The sequence below is a fragment of the Bacillus rossius genome, chromosome 3, assembly GCF_032445375.1.
Source record: "Bacillus rossius redtenbacheri isolate Brsri chromosome 3, Brsri_v3, whole genome shotgun sequence".
NCBI classification, from domain to species: Eukaryota; Metazoa; Arthropoda; class Insecta; order Phasmatodea; family Bacillidae; genus Bacillus; species Bacillus rossius.
Window position 1 is genome coordinate 123,970,352 of NC_086332.1, and position 17,764 is coordinate 123,988,115.

The window sequence follows — 17,764 nt, forward strand, 5'->3', positions numbered from 1 at the left end:
AATATTCTAGTACATCTTGTTACACGATTCAGCTCACTTGAAAATTTTCCTGGGTCTAATGGATCCAAATAAGAACGAGGAAAATGCAAAAATATTTCCCGAGGAAACATTCACCTCTTTAAAATCTTCTTATGGCAACTACTTCGATTTATCTCGTCCAAGGAGTGAATTAATTGCAAAATTCAGTTTAGCAGAGTTTAAATCAAAATCAATTTATGAGATACTGCAGGTATTGAAACAGTCTGGTTTAAGTGTTGACGGTTTTCCTGAGCTGTATAAATTGTGTTCGTTAGTAGCTACAATTCCAGCAACAAGTGCATCTGTCGAGAGCTCGTTTTTCTCACTGAAACGAATTAAGACCTACATCAGAAATGCCCAGAAACAAGAAAGACTGTCAAATCTTGGACCCATTTAAATTGAACAGAAATTATTGCTTTCCCTGAAACAAAGCAAAACTTTCTACAGTGATGTAATTGACAATTTTGTTCGCAAGACACGAGGACTAGACTTGGTTTACAAATAACTAAGTAGCAGCCCACCTCAGCAATTCCCCGGATGTGGATATTACCGGACAATGTTGCTGGTCAGCAAGTTTACTCAAGATCTCCTGTATTCCCCGCTCTTGCATTCCAGTGCTGCTCCACCCGACCTCATTCACCTGCATCAGTTCTCAAGACCACAAATGTTAAGCGCCGCCCAAATCTCTCCACTCCACCCATAATGTCTACAAGCTGACAGGATGGTGAGTAGGAAATTTCCTAAATTACAGAGCTTTCTTCAATATTTTAGTTTCAAAATTGTTATGTATGCACAGATTTTTAACATTTTGGCAGTAAATATATATTGAGATTTTTTAAGACTGACTCGTATGTATTCATTGCTTAAGCGAAATAGCCTAACAAAACGACCATACATGCTCATGCTTGAAAGTGAGAGTTAAGATTATTAAATTCTGTCTGACTTTAACATGTATTTCATTGACTACCAAAATCATAATTTCGTGAATTTTTATATATGCTGGTTATGTGTTTCCGAGCGTATCTTTCACTGTTTCACTGATTAAAAAATCTTGCTTCGTGTAACGACGATTGCTCAAGTTTTAGTCGTTCCAGCTTTTTAATTTTCTTATAATATAGGAAATGTTGACTTAACATTTTGTAGAGAAACTCTTAGGCCTAGCTTTCATCGACACTTAAAATTGTTTTGCTGCGGAAGCCGCCTTATTAGTCGAGGCAACAAAAGAAAAATAGATGAAAAACAAACTAATAGACCCATTGGTCGGTGGTGAATGGGAGGTGGGAGGGCTTTTTAAAGCATCGCTTTTAGTAAAGTATTTTCCAAACTATGGGTTTTAGCAAAAAAAAATTTTTTTTGATATATAATTAAAGAGCATAAAATTTCCTACGAAAGAGATTTGTTAAACCACTTAAATAGCACCAATTTGCACCTTAAAATTAAATTTTTCCGGGGGAGGACCCCCGGTCCTCCTACCTTAATGTAATGGCGTCATCCAATTACTTAAAACTGAACTACACTGAGTGTACTCCGTACACTGAAAAAATGCAACTGTGATGTCATTGTACGAACTGAGTGTGATCGATTCTGCACTGGGTGTGTTGTTGATATTGGAACACGCACAGTTTTCAGAGAAAAACAAATACATAAACAAACATGAGCTAGGAATTTTATGTATTACAGGTTGGTGAAGAAGTCGGCAAGGGAATTTTTCGCTGCAAAGTATTACTTTGTGGTAAGTAACTAACTACTAATATCTCTTGAAATGAGTTTATATTTTTGGGTGTTAATTTTTGTACATGAGACATGACGAGCAGTTTCAACTTTGTAGGGAAGGAAGAAGAAGCTGATATTCCAGGAAACTTTTTACGAGAAATTGGATTGCTGACGGATAACATGACATTAAGAGGTATGTCTGAAATTAAAGCTGAAAGTAATGTTTAATTAGCGTAGGTTAAGTTTCCACACTGATGTGTTCCAACCGTCTTGTTCAGTCGGCATAAGTTTAAATAGCATTATACACACCATAACAAGGAAAACGGCCCTTATACAATCGGCATAATACCTATATAGGAAAGCAATTTAATTTTTAAAAAAACCTACCCTACTTCGGCAGATTGCTCTTTGAAAATGCCTTATATTGCATTGATGTTAATTGTAGGCTTAATGTGATTTAAGTAAAGTAAAAACAGATTTGTTTGTATTACACATTTGATATATAACTGCAACTTTGATCTCAATTATTTTAATTTTCTGAATGCTAATGGTTTCACAGGACCAAGCACATCTGAAACACCGGAGACTCCAAGATGCAACACAAGCAAAGGACAGGAGGCTTCTTCACAGGAGCCCAGTGGAGGTTCTTCCTCTAGTTCAGGTTGTCACATATGCTAGGCTTTAGAAATACACTCAATAAATTAATGAGTAAAAGGAAAGGCCTTGGAAACGTCAGCCCACAAAAACACAAAACAAATACAGTGTTGGTGTTGCTCGCGAATCTCACCGATGTCAGGCTGTCACTTGGAGGAAGTGGTGGGTGGCGAGCTGCCTTCGGCCAGCATTTTTTGAGTCCTGCGCAGGTGTTGGCTACCCACACCCGGAGCATGGTTCCAAGCGGGAAAAATATGAGTGGGCTGCTTCGCTAAGAGTAGCCGAGGCTGGGAACGTCACGGCGAAAGGTGAGGGGGGGGGGGGTGGAGAGGAAAGAAGCAAAAGGAATGGGCCTGAGCGTACAACCGGCTAAACAGGCCGTGGGCAAATAAATTTCAGTTTACAAGATTAAATAAACTCAATTATTATAGAATTAAAAAAAAGGTTGCCTATAATGCATATGATTGGCACAAGGTAGACATTTAATTCCTCCTACAGTTATTGAAAACAGTGTAGATTACGTACAGTTTATGTCACCACAAAGCTGAAAAATGGCATAAATTAGTTTTCATGAAAAAAAGTTGCTTGTTGGTATTTTGTTGGTTCCTTCAAAAAACAAAACTTTCTGCCATGTTATTAAGAGATTTCAGCCTAGGTGCTATGGCACATATCTAACCTGTATGATGTGATTGTCAAATTTACTTTTTAAAATAAAAGCCAAGTAAACAATTATTGTGGCTTGTGTCAGGGCAACAAAGTTGAAATACAGTGGGATTTACAAGGGGAACAGATATTATAGGACTTTGAAATGGGGCAATTAACAGACAGAAATAATGCCAAATGCAGACCCAAATGATAAAATTAATGTAAAAACTTAAAACTTATGTTCTTATATTTGCATACTGCTTAATAGCAGCATAATATCAAATACACTAGAGACTAATACCGGACAGCTATATACTAACACAGGCGAGAGTGTGAAAAATAACCTAGCGGCAGGAGGTGTAACTACAAACATATTTTTATATATAGTGTCAAATTATATGTAATATTATCTTTTGTCAACAATTATTCAATTCATATTTAAAAATTTAAGAACTGGAGGTTTATATCTCTCATAAATCTGTACTATGATTCAGGGGCGCAACAACAGGGGGGGGGGGAAAGGTTATATTGCTCCCCCCTCCCCTCTGAAACATTGAAGTGGGGGCAAACGGGGGCAAAGAAAGTGCTGTGTTATCAATTTTTAGGTAATAAAACTGCTTAAATAGCACCATTTTCCACCTTGAAATACAAATTTTCCCGGGGGAGGACCCCCGGACCCCCAGCTTCAATGGGGGGGATCAATGATTCTTTATAAAAAGGTATATTTCCACCCCTTTGGAAATTTAGTTGTTGCGCCCCTGCTATGATTAAAAAAAAGGTTTTTCCAAGAGAAAAGAAAGTTATTTTTGTTGCCATAATGTTGGTACTATATGTATTTAACAGATACATTATTCATACTGGGCATACCATTTGTCATCTATCGGACTGACGTGACAACAACGCAAGGTTTTCACAAAAATTTCTTGGAGCTGTCCGGTATTAGTCTCTAGTGTATTTGATAATATGGCTTAAAATAGTATTCTGGAAACATCACTATCAAATGTTATCGATTACACAGGTTTCAATTGTTTTGTGATATTTGTTTCAGATGGAGATTGGAGTGATAGCGAAACTAAATTACTTTTGGACAAGTATGCAACCTACTTAGATAAAGTGGGTCCCATGAAAAGATTTCGCACCAAAAAAAAAACATGTGGCAACAAATATCAGAAGTTATTCATAATATATTAGGTTTAAAAAGAACTGAAACCCAATGTGAAAACAGGTACAAAACTATCATGAGGCGAAAAAAGACATCAACTAAGAACAACTCAACTTCTGGAAGTATTCGCCAAATTGTTGCTTTCGAGCCTGAAATTAGGGCCATAGCAGCACTTGATAATTCGTTAGAGCCAGAAGTTCTAAGGGGCGTTGACCGAGTTGTAATTAATCAGAAAAGCACACCGTCCCCTCCATCCACACAGACATGTCACAGCATTTCATTACCATCTACATCATCTGCATCATCCACACCATCACCATTTCTCATCCGAAAAAAGAGAAAGTCTCCAAAAAAAAAATGACTTCAAACAAATTTTACTTGAACTTCACAACTTAAAAGAGGCAGCAAGAGAGCGGAGGCACCAATAAAAACTTAATCTATTAAGAGAGCTATTCAAAAAATAATTGGGGCTAAGCTTGTGTTTCCATTTTGTACCATAATTGTATGTGTTTTCAAAGTTAGTTTACTTTTTTTTTTTAATTTTTACAAGTTTCTTTAGTGGACCGTAGATTTTGTGGAATATATCTTCTTAATTTGATTTATAATAATACTGTTCCTGTTAGTTGATTCATTACCTTCAGTATTTCTTACTACTATATAAAGTTAGGCCTATGTTTTAAGAATAATTGTTTTAGCATAGTCATTTTTACTATTTCCCTATTACACTTTAGTTTTAGTGTATTGTACTTGAGATACAACTATGGTAAATAAATTAACACTAATAATGTATATGATTTACTTCAGATTTTTGTGATAATGTACAGTATATATGCAATACCATTCATAATAATATAATACCATAAATAATAGAAGAAAAACAAATGAGAAAACAGTGTTTCATTCACAAAATTGTATGCTGAAGTGTAAAACTAGTATAAGGAAAAATGTCTCTTTTTTAAATTATTCCTACATATTCCCCTGCATTTCAAAATGTATGTCCTGTGCATGTTGTGACGACAGTCGTCGTACCCTCCCAGATACAGAGGCCGTACCTGGCCACCAACGCGGACCTGAGGGGGTCTGTTTTTCCCCAGTGAGCCCTCAGTGTTGTGCATCGGCCAGGGACGCACCCGCGTGCGCCCTAGCACGCCAGTGAGCCAGTGTTAATGTGTAATTGTTTCTGTGTGTATATATTTCTTCCCAAATGACCGTGACTTTTTAAGTGTGTAAATAATGTAACTGTAATGTATTGACTATCGTGTAATAATCTTGTAATTCTCGTAAACGTGTCGCAGTGTCTATATGTAAGCGCGGCCTGGCGCTCATCCGCGTCGCGAGGGGTGGCGCTCTCCCACGCCGGCCGATTCCCCCTCCCCTCCTGTGCTGCCCGCGGGCGGGCGGGGGAGAGCAGTTGAACTCAGGACTCGGGCAGCGGCGGACGTGCGCTCCGCTCCGCGCTGATCGCGAGACGGGTCTATCCAGCTCACGGTACGGCGACACCGCCACAGTACGAGCATTCGCAGCAGCCGTGCTGCCTACGTTGTGCCGCCCACGCGATTGGGTGTCCGAGTTACGAGTTACGAGTTACGTCACGAGTCGGTCATTATAGGACGCGTAAGCATAGTTACGCATCGCAGAACTTTCGCCGACATTACGAGTCAGTACGTAAGAGCCGCGCACGCGTCACGTGCCTTTGCGAAGCAGTTGATTATCAGGAATGTTACGTGGGAGAACCGCCAGTACGCATCGGGACGAGTGGGCCGTACGAGACGGTCTCCGGGAGTCCGGGTCTTCGTGGGAAGGGCGCGCACCCCGCGACGGATCCGCCAGGCCGCGGCAAGCTCTCTGAATGCAATAAAAGATCTCGTAGAACGGTTAACATCGAGTGGTCCTTACGATCTACCTGTCACTCTACCTCCCCATCCCTCCAGGTCCCGCATTCCCCGGTCCCGGCCACGTTGGCCTGGACCCACACCTCTCCGACGAGGGCAGTACGGGCACAACAGGAATTTCTAGTAAACAGGGAAATAGGGACCAGAAGCCGAGGGACGTCAGTTGTTTTAAGTTAAACTGGCCTTAGTAGCACTTCCATAATCTATTCAGACTATAGCAAATATTTAGTAAAGCAAATGTACAAAAAAACATTATTTGTTACATAATGCATTGACTGAATAAAGTTGCTCACTTATTTACATTATATACAATTTTAAAGCAGCACAGATTAAAAAGGTGTCATGATGTCCTAATTAGGTACTTTAAATTTATTAGCAGTTTAAAGCTTTTGGATCTTGAAAAATTAATAACTTTATTTTTGCAGGCAATCATTTTATTTTTGCAGTAGTTACTAGTGAATGTGATACTGTATTATGATAATGATTTATCTTGCCTATTATTCCCCTAACGGCATGTCAAAGTTAATTCGTGCACATTATGGTGATGTACCCCCACTTGGTTTGGAGAATGTTTTTTAATAAAAAAATTGTTCTAATCATTTTTTTATAGCTCTAAGCAAATAACCTATAACATTTAATACCAGTGTTATTTATTTAGTGTCAGTAAGGTTTTAATTGCAGGGGCTGGGGAAGCTTCACCGTAATGTCAGAATGATAATTTGAACACGCTGTTACAGGATGAATATGCAAGTGAACATTTTTTCTTAAGTATATTGCAGTCACTAGTAACAACTGTAAAACAAACATCATTACATGCAAAAATGAAAACATAAAATTGGCAAGTTTCAACAGCCTTACACTTCCTTATTTCTCTATACTATACAAAATGATACCACTAAAGTGTGCTCAAATGAACAGAGAACTTATGGTGTTTCAATTAGGAAGGAAAAGGACAAAATAAAAAGGGTCCAAAAAACATTATTGACATATATTAGAGTAGTTGATGTATCACAAAAAACAAATTACTCTCCAAGGTTCTGAAAACTGTGTCTTATTCTATTCCGCTTCACTTCCCCTGCTGTTTTCAGTTGTGCTTCTCCCTTTACATCTTCTAGGAACAAATGACCATGTTCAACAGTTTCTGTATCACTTTAATTCCATAGGTCATTCCCTCGAATGCACAAATTGTGCAGGACACAGCATGACAGTACAAGCTTTGTTGCCCTGTCTACAGTCCAAACATCCACACGCATCAACTGGCGAAACCTCTGCTTCAGAATTCCAAATGTATTTTCTATGGTTACGCGGCAACCTGAATGGGTTCTGTTAAATACCTTCTCAGCTTCAGTCAGGTTACCATAATCTCTATACGGTGTAAGCAGCCATTCACGCAGAGGATATGCTGCATCACCTAACAGATGCCACTCACTCTCACAAAGTGCTGGGAGCTCACTAGAGAGAAAGGAGAGTTGAAAAATCCTGCTGTCATGCAACTTGCTTGGGGGTCCAACAAACACATCTACAAATTCTTTCTTAGCACTGCATATTCCTTGCAATGTTATAGATGGAAGGTCATGCCTGTTCACATAAGTTGATTTTATTTTTTTTGCTGGTGTTCTTATAGGGATAAAAGTGCCATCTATGCACCCCAGGGAAACCTGAAACCTATACAACATAATTGCTCAATCCACGGCATGTCAACAAAACTTTCAGCATCTCATCACAACCCAAGCAGCGAGGATATATTATTTTAACATTTTATGAATATAACATTGAAATTGCAATGTTTTATCAAATAATTATTTAAAAAAGTTTCGTCAATAATGTTTCATAATATTTTGAGAATAGTACATTATAGTGAAACACTTCTGTAGGTAATACTTTTTTTAAATACTACAAATATATTGCAAAAATTAATTTAGCAAGCATATTTTACAAATAAGCTGATATGTTCTACACTTTTATTTTCATATGATAGCAAAATACGCTTGCCTTCAGATTTCCAGTCAACCTTTTCAAACCGATACAGGTAATTGGAACAGCGAGGTCATTAATGATGGTTCAATCAAATGTATTATGAACATGCAATTATTCATTAATAAAACTACAGTTTAAAGAAATTGTTTTCGAGTTTACACTCAGGGTCTCATCAGTGTTTGACCCAAGTTAGAACTGTATTTGATATAGGGAAAATTTCGATCACTCACACACACACACACATATACATATTAGAGATTATTTACAAAATCTTTTTTCCTCGTTATCATAGCTATGTATTTCACAAGGTTCCTTGCATTAATGAAATCACCTAATTCATTTTTTAAATTGAGGGGTGAACACATTCATAGGTGCCCCATTTTAAATACATAACCATGTATGAACAATCTGTACAATAATTAAAATATTGCCCATGGAGAGTGTAAAATCATTCTAATAAAGGGCAATTATGCTGTGATACAGTCATGTTGCTACATATGCTTTACACATTCCAATCATAACAATAGGCATATTTTGGAGATTGAATTGTTGAAAAGTTGTTGTTGATAAGAATTTGCAAAGGACATTTGCATTAATACATTATGAAAATGCAGTATAGTGTACGAAATAGCTTCAACAAACAGATAGGTACACACATTGACATCGTCCGGGCCTGCGGCCCCTCTTAAGTCCGATATGCCACCGCCCAAACACCATCCACCCTCCATTCAAACCTTCCGCCTACCCGTGCGTACGTGTGCGTGCGTGTGTGCTCGCCCGGCAAGAGGGCGCTGTCGAGCCAGTGCGCCGCACCCCTAAAAACAAAAGTATATATAATTGTGTTGTTGTTTTTATATTCCCTAAGTGCAACGTGACGGCAGATCGGCCGGGAGGGTTTTATGTACTTTTATTTTAAAATAATGTATTAAAATATCATAGAGTTTCCGGACATTCCCGAGGAAACCCGAAGCCAGACAATAATTACGTTTCAATATTAATAATCATTATTTGTACAATCTTTTCTCTTTATTCAAAAATTGTTACATAATTTTCAATGCATTCTTGTCATGTTAATTTAGTTTCCCGTGGCACGAATTCGCTAATATCTTTTAACGGCAATTGTTTCGGCAGGAGGACGCCATGTTAGTCGTGCGAGCCATGATCTCAGCCCCAGTCTTCCGCCATCAACGACCGAGAGCACACACATCAGCACTCCGGGGACCTCACCGCTTGTGTTCTCTGCCAAGTAATTCTGTTAACTTTAATTTCGTCTCAATCACTTTCTTTTAGTCCTCGGAGCAGCTCTCGGTCGGGGGACTGCTTCATTAATTAGTTTACGGCCAGTCTCGGTCTTTTTCCTCGTACTACGTAATTTAATATGTGACCACGTGGTGGCTCATCATCTATAAACCGATTCGTGCCGCGGGCGTTTTGTACAGTTTCAACCGTGTACGTGATGAGCTAAATTAGCGGAATAAATCAGGCGTGCGAATTTAACGTATTCTTTTATTTTTCATCTGTGTGACCACGTGGAGTGTGACGGCGTGTGGGACGCCTGAGAGCCCACTTCGTAGGTAAAAGCGTGCCCGATGCTGAGAGCGGGCAGGAATTAGTGCTAGATGTTTTCAAGGAGGAATATCACGTCTCACATGGGCGACGTCACGCCCTGAGTTAGGAGTCTCACCGGGTCCATGTGCCGTACCACGTGGTGGCGCCCACTAACCTTCCACCTTAAAGCCGACCGATCGACCCCCCTGCGACAAGTGGCTCCCAAGAGCGTGGGGCGTGATAGAAGACGTCTAGTACCGAGACCTGTACGAGTGCGTGAGATAGGCGGTTGTTACGCGGAGCGCGCGGAACATAAGTTCGCGCTGGAACTATTGTTCGCGCGGAGCGCATAGCGGGACTCTGGCGCGCCGACCACGTGGCCAGCCAAGCGAGCACGCTTCCAGGAATCCGCGCACAAACAACACACTCCGAGCGCAGTAAGTAACACAGTGCTGATGTGTTCGTGTGTAGAGTACCACGTGCATAGACATGTATCCGGACGAGTGTATCGGGTGTTACTACCCCTGCCCGAGTTGGAACTTGCATGGCAGGACCGCCGCCGGGTATGAGTGTGGCTACTGCACGGAGTACCGCATACACGGCGTGACGAAGTGTGGAGCTAGTTCGTGTCCCGGAGGAAGTAGCGAGGTCTACCGCTGCCAGAAATGTGACGGCCTGTGGCATCGTAGCTGTATCGGCGAGCATGAAAGGACCATACTGCGCAAGTTTTTCACCTTCACGTGTGCACCATGTACCAACTACCTAGCCACCCAGGCGCAGTACCCGGCAGAGACGCCGAAAATTTCTTCTCCAAGACACGTCTCGACGCTTCCCGGTCCGCCGACGACGCTCACGCCGACGCCGCTCAAACCCACGCCGCTCAAGCCGAAAATAACGCAGATCGACTCGCCGACGCACCACATGCCAACGACGCCGACACCAGCATCACGATGGTACGTCCCGACGTCACCCGTACCGTCACGTGTTCCGACGCCTACCGCCCTGACTAAGATGCCCATCGTCCTGATGCCGACGTCCGTCGTCCTGACGCCGACGCCCGTCGTCCCAACGCCGACTGCCGTCGTGCCAACGCCGAAACTCATCGACTTGACGCCTCCCGACGCAAGTCCGATCCCGCCACTACCAGCAAGACCCCGCTTTGTTGACCCGACGCCACTCATCTCGACACCGACGCCCGCCGTCCCGACGCCAATTCCGCTCCCGCCACGTCCTGTCCCGGAGCCGACAGCCTCAGCACCTCTCGTTGACCTGACGTCTCCCGACACTGGTCCGATTACGTCATCATACGCAAGACCACGTTTCGCCGACCCGACGCCACTCATCCCGACTGTGATGACGCTTGACTCACCGAAGCTAACTGAGCGACGCACGACGCAGACCGTCCCGCCGCAGTCTGCAACGCCGTCCAGAACCCGCCTCGTGTCGGAGACACCTCCCGACGCCGGAATGACCTCGCCACCGCACCGAACCGCCGTCCCGACGCCACTCAGGTCCATTTCGACGAAACCCGCATCGTCTCCGCCACACGACTCGCCACGGACACCGCCAGACTCGACGCCGAAGCTTCGCGCCACCTTGTCGCCTCCACCTGGCTTCGACGTCATCATGCCTTCGTTACCGCCACCCGAGTGCTCGGTCGCAAACGAGACACTTTGCGACACGACGTTCAGGGCCCTGATGCCGAGACGCCTGAGCGCCGCACCGCCACCTGGATTCGCTCCTCTGTGCCCGCCTGGCTTCGAGGCACAGACGGATGAATCTGACCGAACGAGACGGACGCGCGCGACGCCGATGCTGACGCCGCCCTCGTGCACACCTATCGCGACGCCAGGAACGACCGAGACGCCATGACACCCGATTCCGACACCGATCGCCGCAGTATCGGTACGCCGATTGAGTGCCTCGCCGCCCGAGACGCCACGCGCATGCCGCAAGTTGGCAAAATTGAGACGCCGCACCTTCAAGTCACCACAGCTACGGGGTCGTCTGAGCTCCCTGCATCCGCCTCACGCAATGCAGGTCGACACCACGACACCTGGACGCCCAACCATCCCACCACCGAACGTGACAACCACCCGAGCACCTGTCACCCGTCTGTCACGACGGGCCGCGAAACGCCCGCATGTCGACGAGGCTGAACCAGGACGTGCCGAGCGCCACCCGCGCTTACTGCCCGCCTGTCACGAGCCGCCTGACTTTGATCGCCGCTGCCCCTGCCGGCCGGCACCCTGGCCACCACCGCGCCGCAGATTTGGAGCTCGGAGCAACTGGTGGGTCTCCACACCCAAGGTTAGTCAGCCAGCGCCCATTCTGCCCGTGTGTATTGTCCGTCATGTAAACATTACCCGCCCGCCATCATGTCAACATCGTCGCCCATCATCATATAAACATTGTTCGCCGCCATCATGTCAATGTTGTTCGCCCGTCACGTCAACATTGCTACGAGCCGCACGGACGTAAACAATAACATTGCCACGTGCGCGAGGTAAACATTGCAGGACACGCCTCTCAACCATCTGTCACTCGGCGCTGTCATATCGGCCTACTTTCGAGGGGGGGGGGGGGGGGCATTGACATCGTCCGGGCCTGCGGCCCCTCTTAAGTCCGATATGCCACCGCCCAAACACCATCCACCCTCCATTCAAACCTTCCGCCTACCCATGCGTACGTGTGCGTGCGTGTGTGCTCACCCGGCAAGAGGGCGCTGTCGAGCCAGTGCGCCGCACCCCTAAAAACAAAAGTATATATAATTGTGTTGTTGTTTTTATATTCTCTAAGTGCGACGTGACGGCAGATCGGCCGGGAGGGTTTTATGTACTTTTATTTTAAAATAATGTATTTAAATATCATAGCGTTTCCGGACATTCCCGAGGAAACCCGACGCCAAACAATAATTACGTTTCAATATTAATAATCATTATTTGTACAATCTTTTCTCTTTATTCAAAAAATGTTACATAATTTTCAATGCATTCTTGTCATGTTAATTTAGTTTCCCGTGGCACGAATTCGCTAATATCTTTTAACGGCAATTGTTTCGGCAGGAGGACGCCATGTTAGTCGTGCGAGCCATGATCTCAGCCCCAGTCTTCCGCCATCAACGACCGAGAGCAGACGCATCAGCACTCCGGGGACCTCACCGCTTGTGTTCTCTGCCAATTAATTCTGTTAACTTTAATTTCGTCTCAATCACTTTCTTTTTAGTCCTCGGAGCTACTCTCGGTCGGGGGACTGTTTCATTAATTAGTTTACAGCCAGTCTCGGTCTTTTTCCTCGTACTACGTAATTTAATATGTGACCACGTGGTGGCTCATCATCTATAAATCGATTCGTGCCGCGGGCGTTTTGTACAGTTTCAACCGTGTACGTGTGTGAGCTGAATTAGCGGAATAAATCAGGCATGCGAATTTAACGTATTATTCTTTAATATTTCATCTGTGTGACCACGTGGAGTGTGACGGCGTGTGGGACGCCTGAGAGCCCACTTCGTAGGTAAAAGCGTGCCCGACGCTGAGAGCGGGCAGGAATTAGTGCTAGATGTTTTCAAGGGGGAATATCACGTCTCGATGGGCGACGTCACGCTCTGAGTTAGGAGTCTCACCGGGTCACGTGCTGTACCACGTGGTGGCGCCCACTAACCTTCCACCTTAAAGCCGACCGATAGACCCCCCCCCCCCCCCGGCGGCAACTTATTTTAAGAATATTTTAAAACTTATCACAAAATATTATGCGATATTCTTTCCAGACAACTTTATTCACCTGTCTTGTGCCCAAGTACCATCTGTTTTGCTTCCAGATTAAATACAACAGTAAATTACATTAGAGGTAATGTGTGGTGAACAAACTCTGTAACCACCCTCTTGCTTTGGTTCCCAGAAACATGTTCTAAAACACCACTGTAAACAGGAGTGTGAAAATGCCTTCTTGACAGCTGGTATTGCTACCAATTAAACTGCCAAAATGTGCCTAATGTGCATATATATATGTACATCTGGGTTAGCACACCTCTAGGAAATCTTTAGCAGCTTTGACTTTCTCCTCTTGAGTTCTTGGAAACTTGATGACTGTAGGAGCTATATGGACCAAAAAATTCATTACTCTATCACAATTTCTGTGTATTGTTGACTCTCCAACTCCAAACCTGCTTGCGACATCTCTGAGAGAGGACTTGTTCCCAGCAAACATACAAATTACATTATTTAAACATCTGTGTAAGAACTGCATAGGCCTATGTGAATTATTAGGCAATATTCTGAATGCCTAGTATAAAATTACAGCACAAGTTGTAGGTCTACATTAATGCTCATGAGAACAGATCAGTATGCAAAACACTTCACAGAAGTCAAACTTTGCCCCTAACAACTCTATAACAATGGTAATAAAATGATATTCAAAAATAAAAGATCAAATATTTACTTCTGGATTAAAATGTTTATTCTGTTGACAAGTTTGTTAACTTCTTAACATCTATTAAAAGAGCAATAGTAATTACTTTGTTGGAAATTCTTGTAGTAGTAGACAAGCGAAGGTACGTATACAATGTGTCCATTGGCGCACCCATTTGCGGGGGGGGAGGGGGGGTTTAACCACACCCCCGAAAATGTGAACTTAAGTAACATACTAATAATTACTCATACTGCTACCAGCAGTATATTCAATAATTAGATACAAAAACTGCTTAAATAGCACTAATTTGCACCTAGAAATTCAAATTTTCCCCATCCCCCCCCCCTGCTTGATTTGTGAAACGAGTGTTCATAAAATTCCAAACTTCAAACACCCCCTGAAAAAATTTCTGAGTGCACCTCTGAATGTGTGTATGTGTAATGTATTAACATTCTGACATGCTTCATATCACTAATTTTTTTTTAAATGTTTAAAGAGATCAACGAAATGTAAAAAATAAATTAATAAGAATGAAACAATTATAACATACCATAAAAATGATATGTGATTTTCCGCAGAAACAGCTTTAACTCCATGGCCCGGATTCGGATAAAACTGGGATGCTTCAAATTCCAAAATCAAATTATCATTGGTTTGCATGGTGGCTCTGAAGTTTTTCTTAAACTATTAACAAACAAATAATGACAAGTGACAATTTTACTTTCGGACCAAAAATGCAGACAATGACAAATGTTTACTTTCAGACCAAAAATGCAAACAGTAAAACTAACTTCAACTTCACTGTAATGATGTACCACGTCATCAATATAATTAAAAATTTTGGGCTTTTTAGCAGTTTTAATATATTGTGTAATACACATGATTTGTTCATTTTCTTCAGAACTTTCATCTGTCGACTCTAGAAGCTCTAAACATGCTAAGATTTTTTTATTGTCACTATTATTGTTTACTTACTACCGAATCGGCCATTCTTACACTTGCGCAGCTACACTGGCTCCAGAGCCAGTGTAGAAAATATTACACTTGGTGCACACCATTTCAGTGTAAAAAAGTAAATTGACCACGATAACTACATGCACTCGACGCGAGTTCCGGTAATTGGATGATTCTACACGCAACCAGTGTAACACCAGTGCAGATAGTGCAGTAATTGGATGATGCTATAACTGACTCTTTTGCTACTAACAAAATAAATGCCCAAGTGACTGTAAAAGAAACGGAAGTGTGTGAGCAAAAGGAGAGCTAAGTAAATAACAAAAATAACATCAGAGGGAGCAACGAGAGGTCAGACAAACTAATTTAGATTTTCCCCTAAAAAGAGTGGGGAAAAAGAGGATCGTTATTTGTTTTAAATAAATACTGCAAAAATGTTTATTGGCATAGTTCGTTTATTAAGAAAAATAACCTTCTTTAGTTAAGATGTTACTCTAAAGGCATAGCATCATGATGAGAAATAAAAAAGTTACATATATAGGTTAAGTAGCGCAGTTACATTAATTTAGGTTAAGCTATGGTAATTTATGGTAAACTAGGGCCGGCCCGAAAATTACTATGACAAAGCATAATACTAAATTACAATAAGAAAAAAGTCATAATAAATTTAACATTTAACAACACCAGACTAGTTTTGTTTTAAACTTTGGCTGTCTTATTCACTTTTATATTAACAAAAATATATATACATAATTTCATTTGGTGTCCGAAATTGCCATGCTGTCCGCGATGCACTTAAATTAAACTTTCCGATGCTTTTAAAAGCCCAGTAGATTCAGAAGCTTAGGAAGGGGGTCTTGATGCGGTAATAGGCTCATGATGCCGGCTATTCGTAGGCTGTTGCTTGGAAATTATTATGTGGTCGGTGGTCCTTGAATCTTGGGCTGGGATCCGTCTCTTGGATCCTTGGATTCGTGAACCCTACCTGCAACAGAGATCAATTCTTGCATATAATACTTGTTTGCAGACAGTCCCGAATAACATTGGCCCAAAAGGCTTGAAAAGGGTTGGGGGGGGGGGGAATCTAGCGAAGAGAAATAAACACTCACCAATGCAGGGTGGATGATGCAGTCACTCAGGGTGGAGTCGCGCATTGGAGTCCCGACACACGCGACGCGATTTTTACAAAGAATTCCATCATTTAATATAATTTAAATAAAACCAGAAAAGGAAAACTACACTAACACTTCGACTATGAAACTCTACTGGCTGGCTAAACAATTTCATCTAAATTAGGGAGTTCATCTCTCGTAGACTGTTGACTTCATGGTACAAGTGACGGCGTTCTTCTTGGCGGAGACAAGCGTCGACGATTACGGTAGTACCAGCCAGAAAGGACCTGCGCGCCGAAGTGCAGGTGCGCGCGGAAAGAGTCTTAATTTAAAACAGGGTTCAGCCCTGGAACAAAAGGTTGAGGGGGCGGGGGTGTACCGAAGGTACCCGAAGATGCCCGAAGGGCTAAGTAGACGGAAAAAGCGCTTGCCGCGCGCTCACCCGAGTCGCGGGCGGACTAAAGTCACAATCGCACATCGACTGCTTCCAAAGTCGATTATGACAAGCAGTCGCTTATGGGAGGGATGAGTAGTGGGTCTGGTGGTCAAGAGGAGAAACTGGCTGGAGGGTCACCGAAAGATCCGCTAGAGTGCACTGGGCGTACTCACAACCAGTGGACAGAGCTAGGTTAGGGATATTTGCTGCCGCTAGAGCTCGCTGAGAGCTCTGTTGGACAAGGGCGTATGTCCTTGGAGAGACCATGTACCGTGCGCGGGTTAACTGGAGGTCGATGCTCTGGGTTGAAGTTCCCAAGTAGCCACAGGGTGGAGAAGAGGGAAGGGGGGGGGTCAAAACTTGCTATGTCGCCTGGGAAAAGCGTCGTGTGGACCGTCCCGAGGCATCGCCGAGGACTGTAATATGCTCCTCGACGTGCTGCCAAACAGCTTACCCATGTTGGACTCTGAAAAATGAAAGGTGCTAGCGGTGGGCTTGGGGTAGCGTTCGCTAGCACTAAAAGTCATACTGTTACAGGGAGAAAACGTGATGCAAACTGCAGCCGAGAAGCTGCGATAACCAATCGTCAGCAAAAGTATATAATTGGGCCTGCGAACAAGTGCAGATGCACTGGGTTGCACAAGATTACGTCGTAGAGTACAGCAATCAGGGGCGCAACAACTAAATTTCCAAAGGGGGGGGGGCAAAAGACCTTTTTATAAAGAATCATCGATCCCCCCATTGAAGCGGGGGGTCCGGGGGGTTCTCCCCCGGGAAAATTTGTATTTCAAGGTGGAAAATGGTGCTATTTAAGCAGTTTTATTATCTAAAAATTGATTACATAGCACTTTCTTTGCCCCAGTTTGCCCCCCTTCAAGGTTTCAGAGGGGGGCAAAATACCCTTGCCCCCCCCCCCCTGTTGTTGCGCCCCTGACAGAAATGGAAACATTTTGAATGAAATTAAAAATGCAGCTTTATTTGTTGGTTTCCTTCTTTAAAAATAAAAAATTAAACTTAAAATTCAAAACTTGTGCCCGAAAATTATGATAAACGGCACATTAATAGGGGGTGACATTGAACATACTTGTTTCCCCCACTTTGAAATTCACCCTTCGCCACTGTTAAAATATATTATGAAAATGATTTGGTATTGCTCAAACAAGATGTAACAACTTCATTCAGATGAGATATTGATTTTTTAAGGGAGTTCGTAAACATGTTACTGTCAATTGAATCAAATGTGTAA

The 17,764-nt window shown here is 42.9% G+C and overlaps 1 protein-coding gene across 1 annotated transcript; it reads right to left on the reverse strand.

Moving 5' to 3' along the window:
• Positions 1 to 7,235: 7,235 nt before the first annotated feature.
• LOC134531373 (putative nuclease HARBI1) lies at positions 7,236 to 14,676 on the reverse strand. The gene is made up of 4 exons (XM_063367075.1): positions 14,567 to 14,676; positions 13,636 to 13,813; positions 13,249 to 13,269; positions 7,236 to 7,742 (listed from the first exon to the last, which is right to left on the reverse strand). The coding sequence occupies exons 1-4, from the start codon at positions 14,674 to 14,676 to the stop codon at positions 7,236 to 7,238; spliced, it is 816 nt and encodes a 271-aa protein (XP_063223145.1).
• Positions 14,677 to 17,764: the final 3,088 nt, after the last annotated feature.

What these genes read in the sequence shown, in the direction of transcription:
- LOC134531373 (XM_063367075.1), bottom strand. Translation starts at nt 14,676, where the DNA reads ATGCAAACCAATGATAATTTGATTTTGGAATTTGAAGCATCCCAGTTT. An exon ending in AATCACATATCATTTTTATG is followed by an intron (nt 13,814 to 14,566) that starts GTATGTTATAAT and finishes TGTAATTTGTAT; the next exon opens with GTTTGCTGGGAACAAGTCCT. An exon ending in CTGCTAAAGATTTCCTAGAG is followed by an intron (nt 13,270 to 13,635) that starts GTGTGCTAACCC and finishes TTAAGGTGGAAG; the next exon opens with GTTAGTGGGCGCCACCACGT.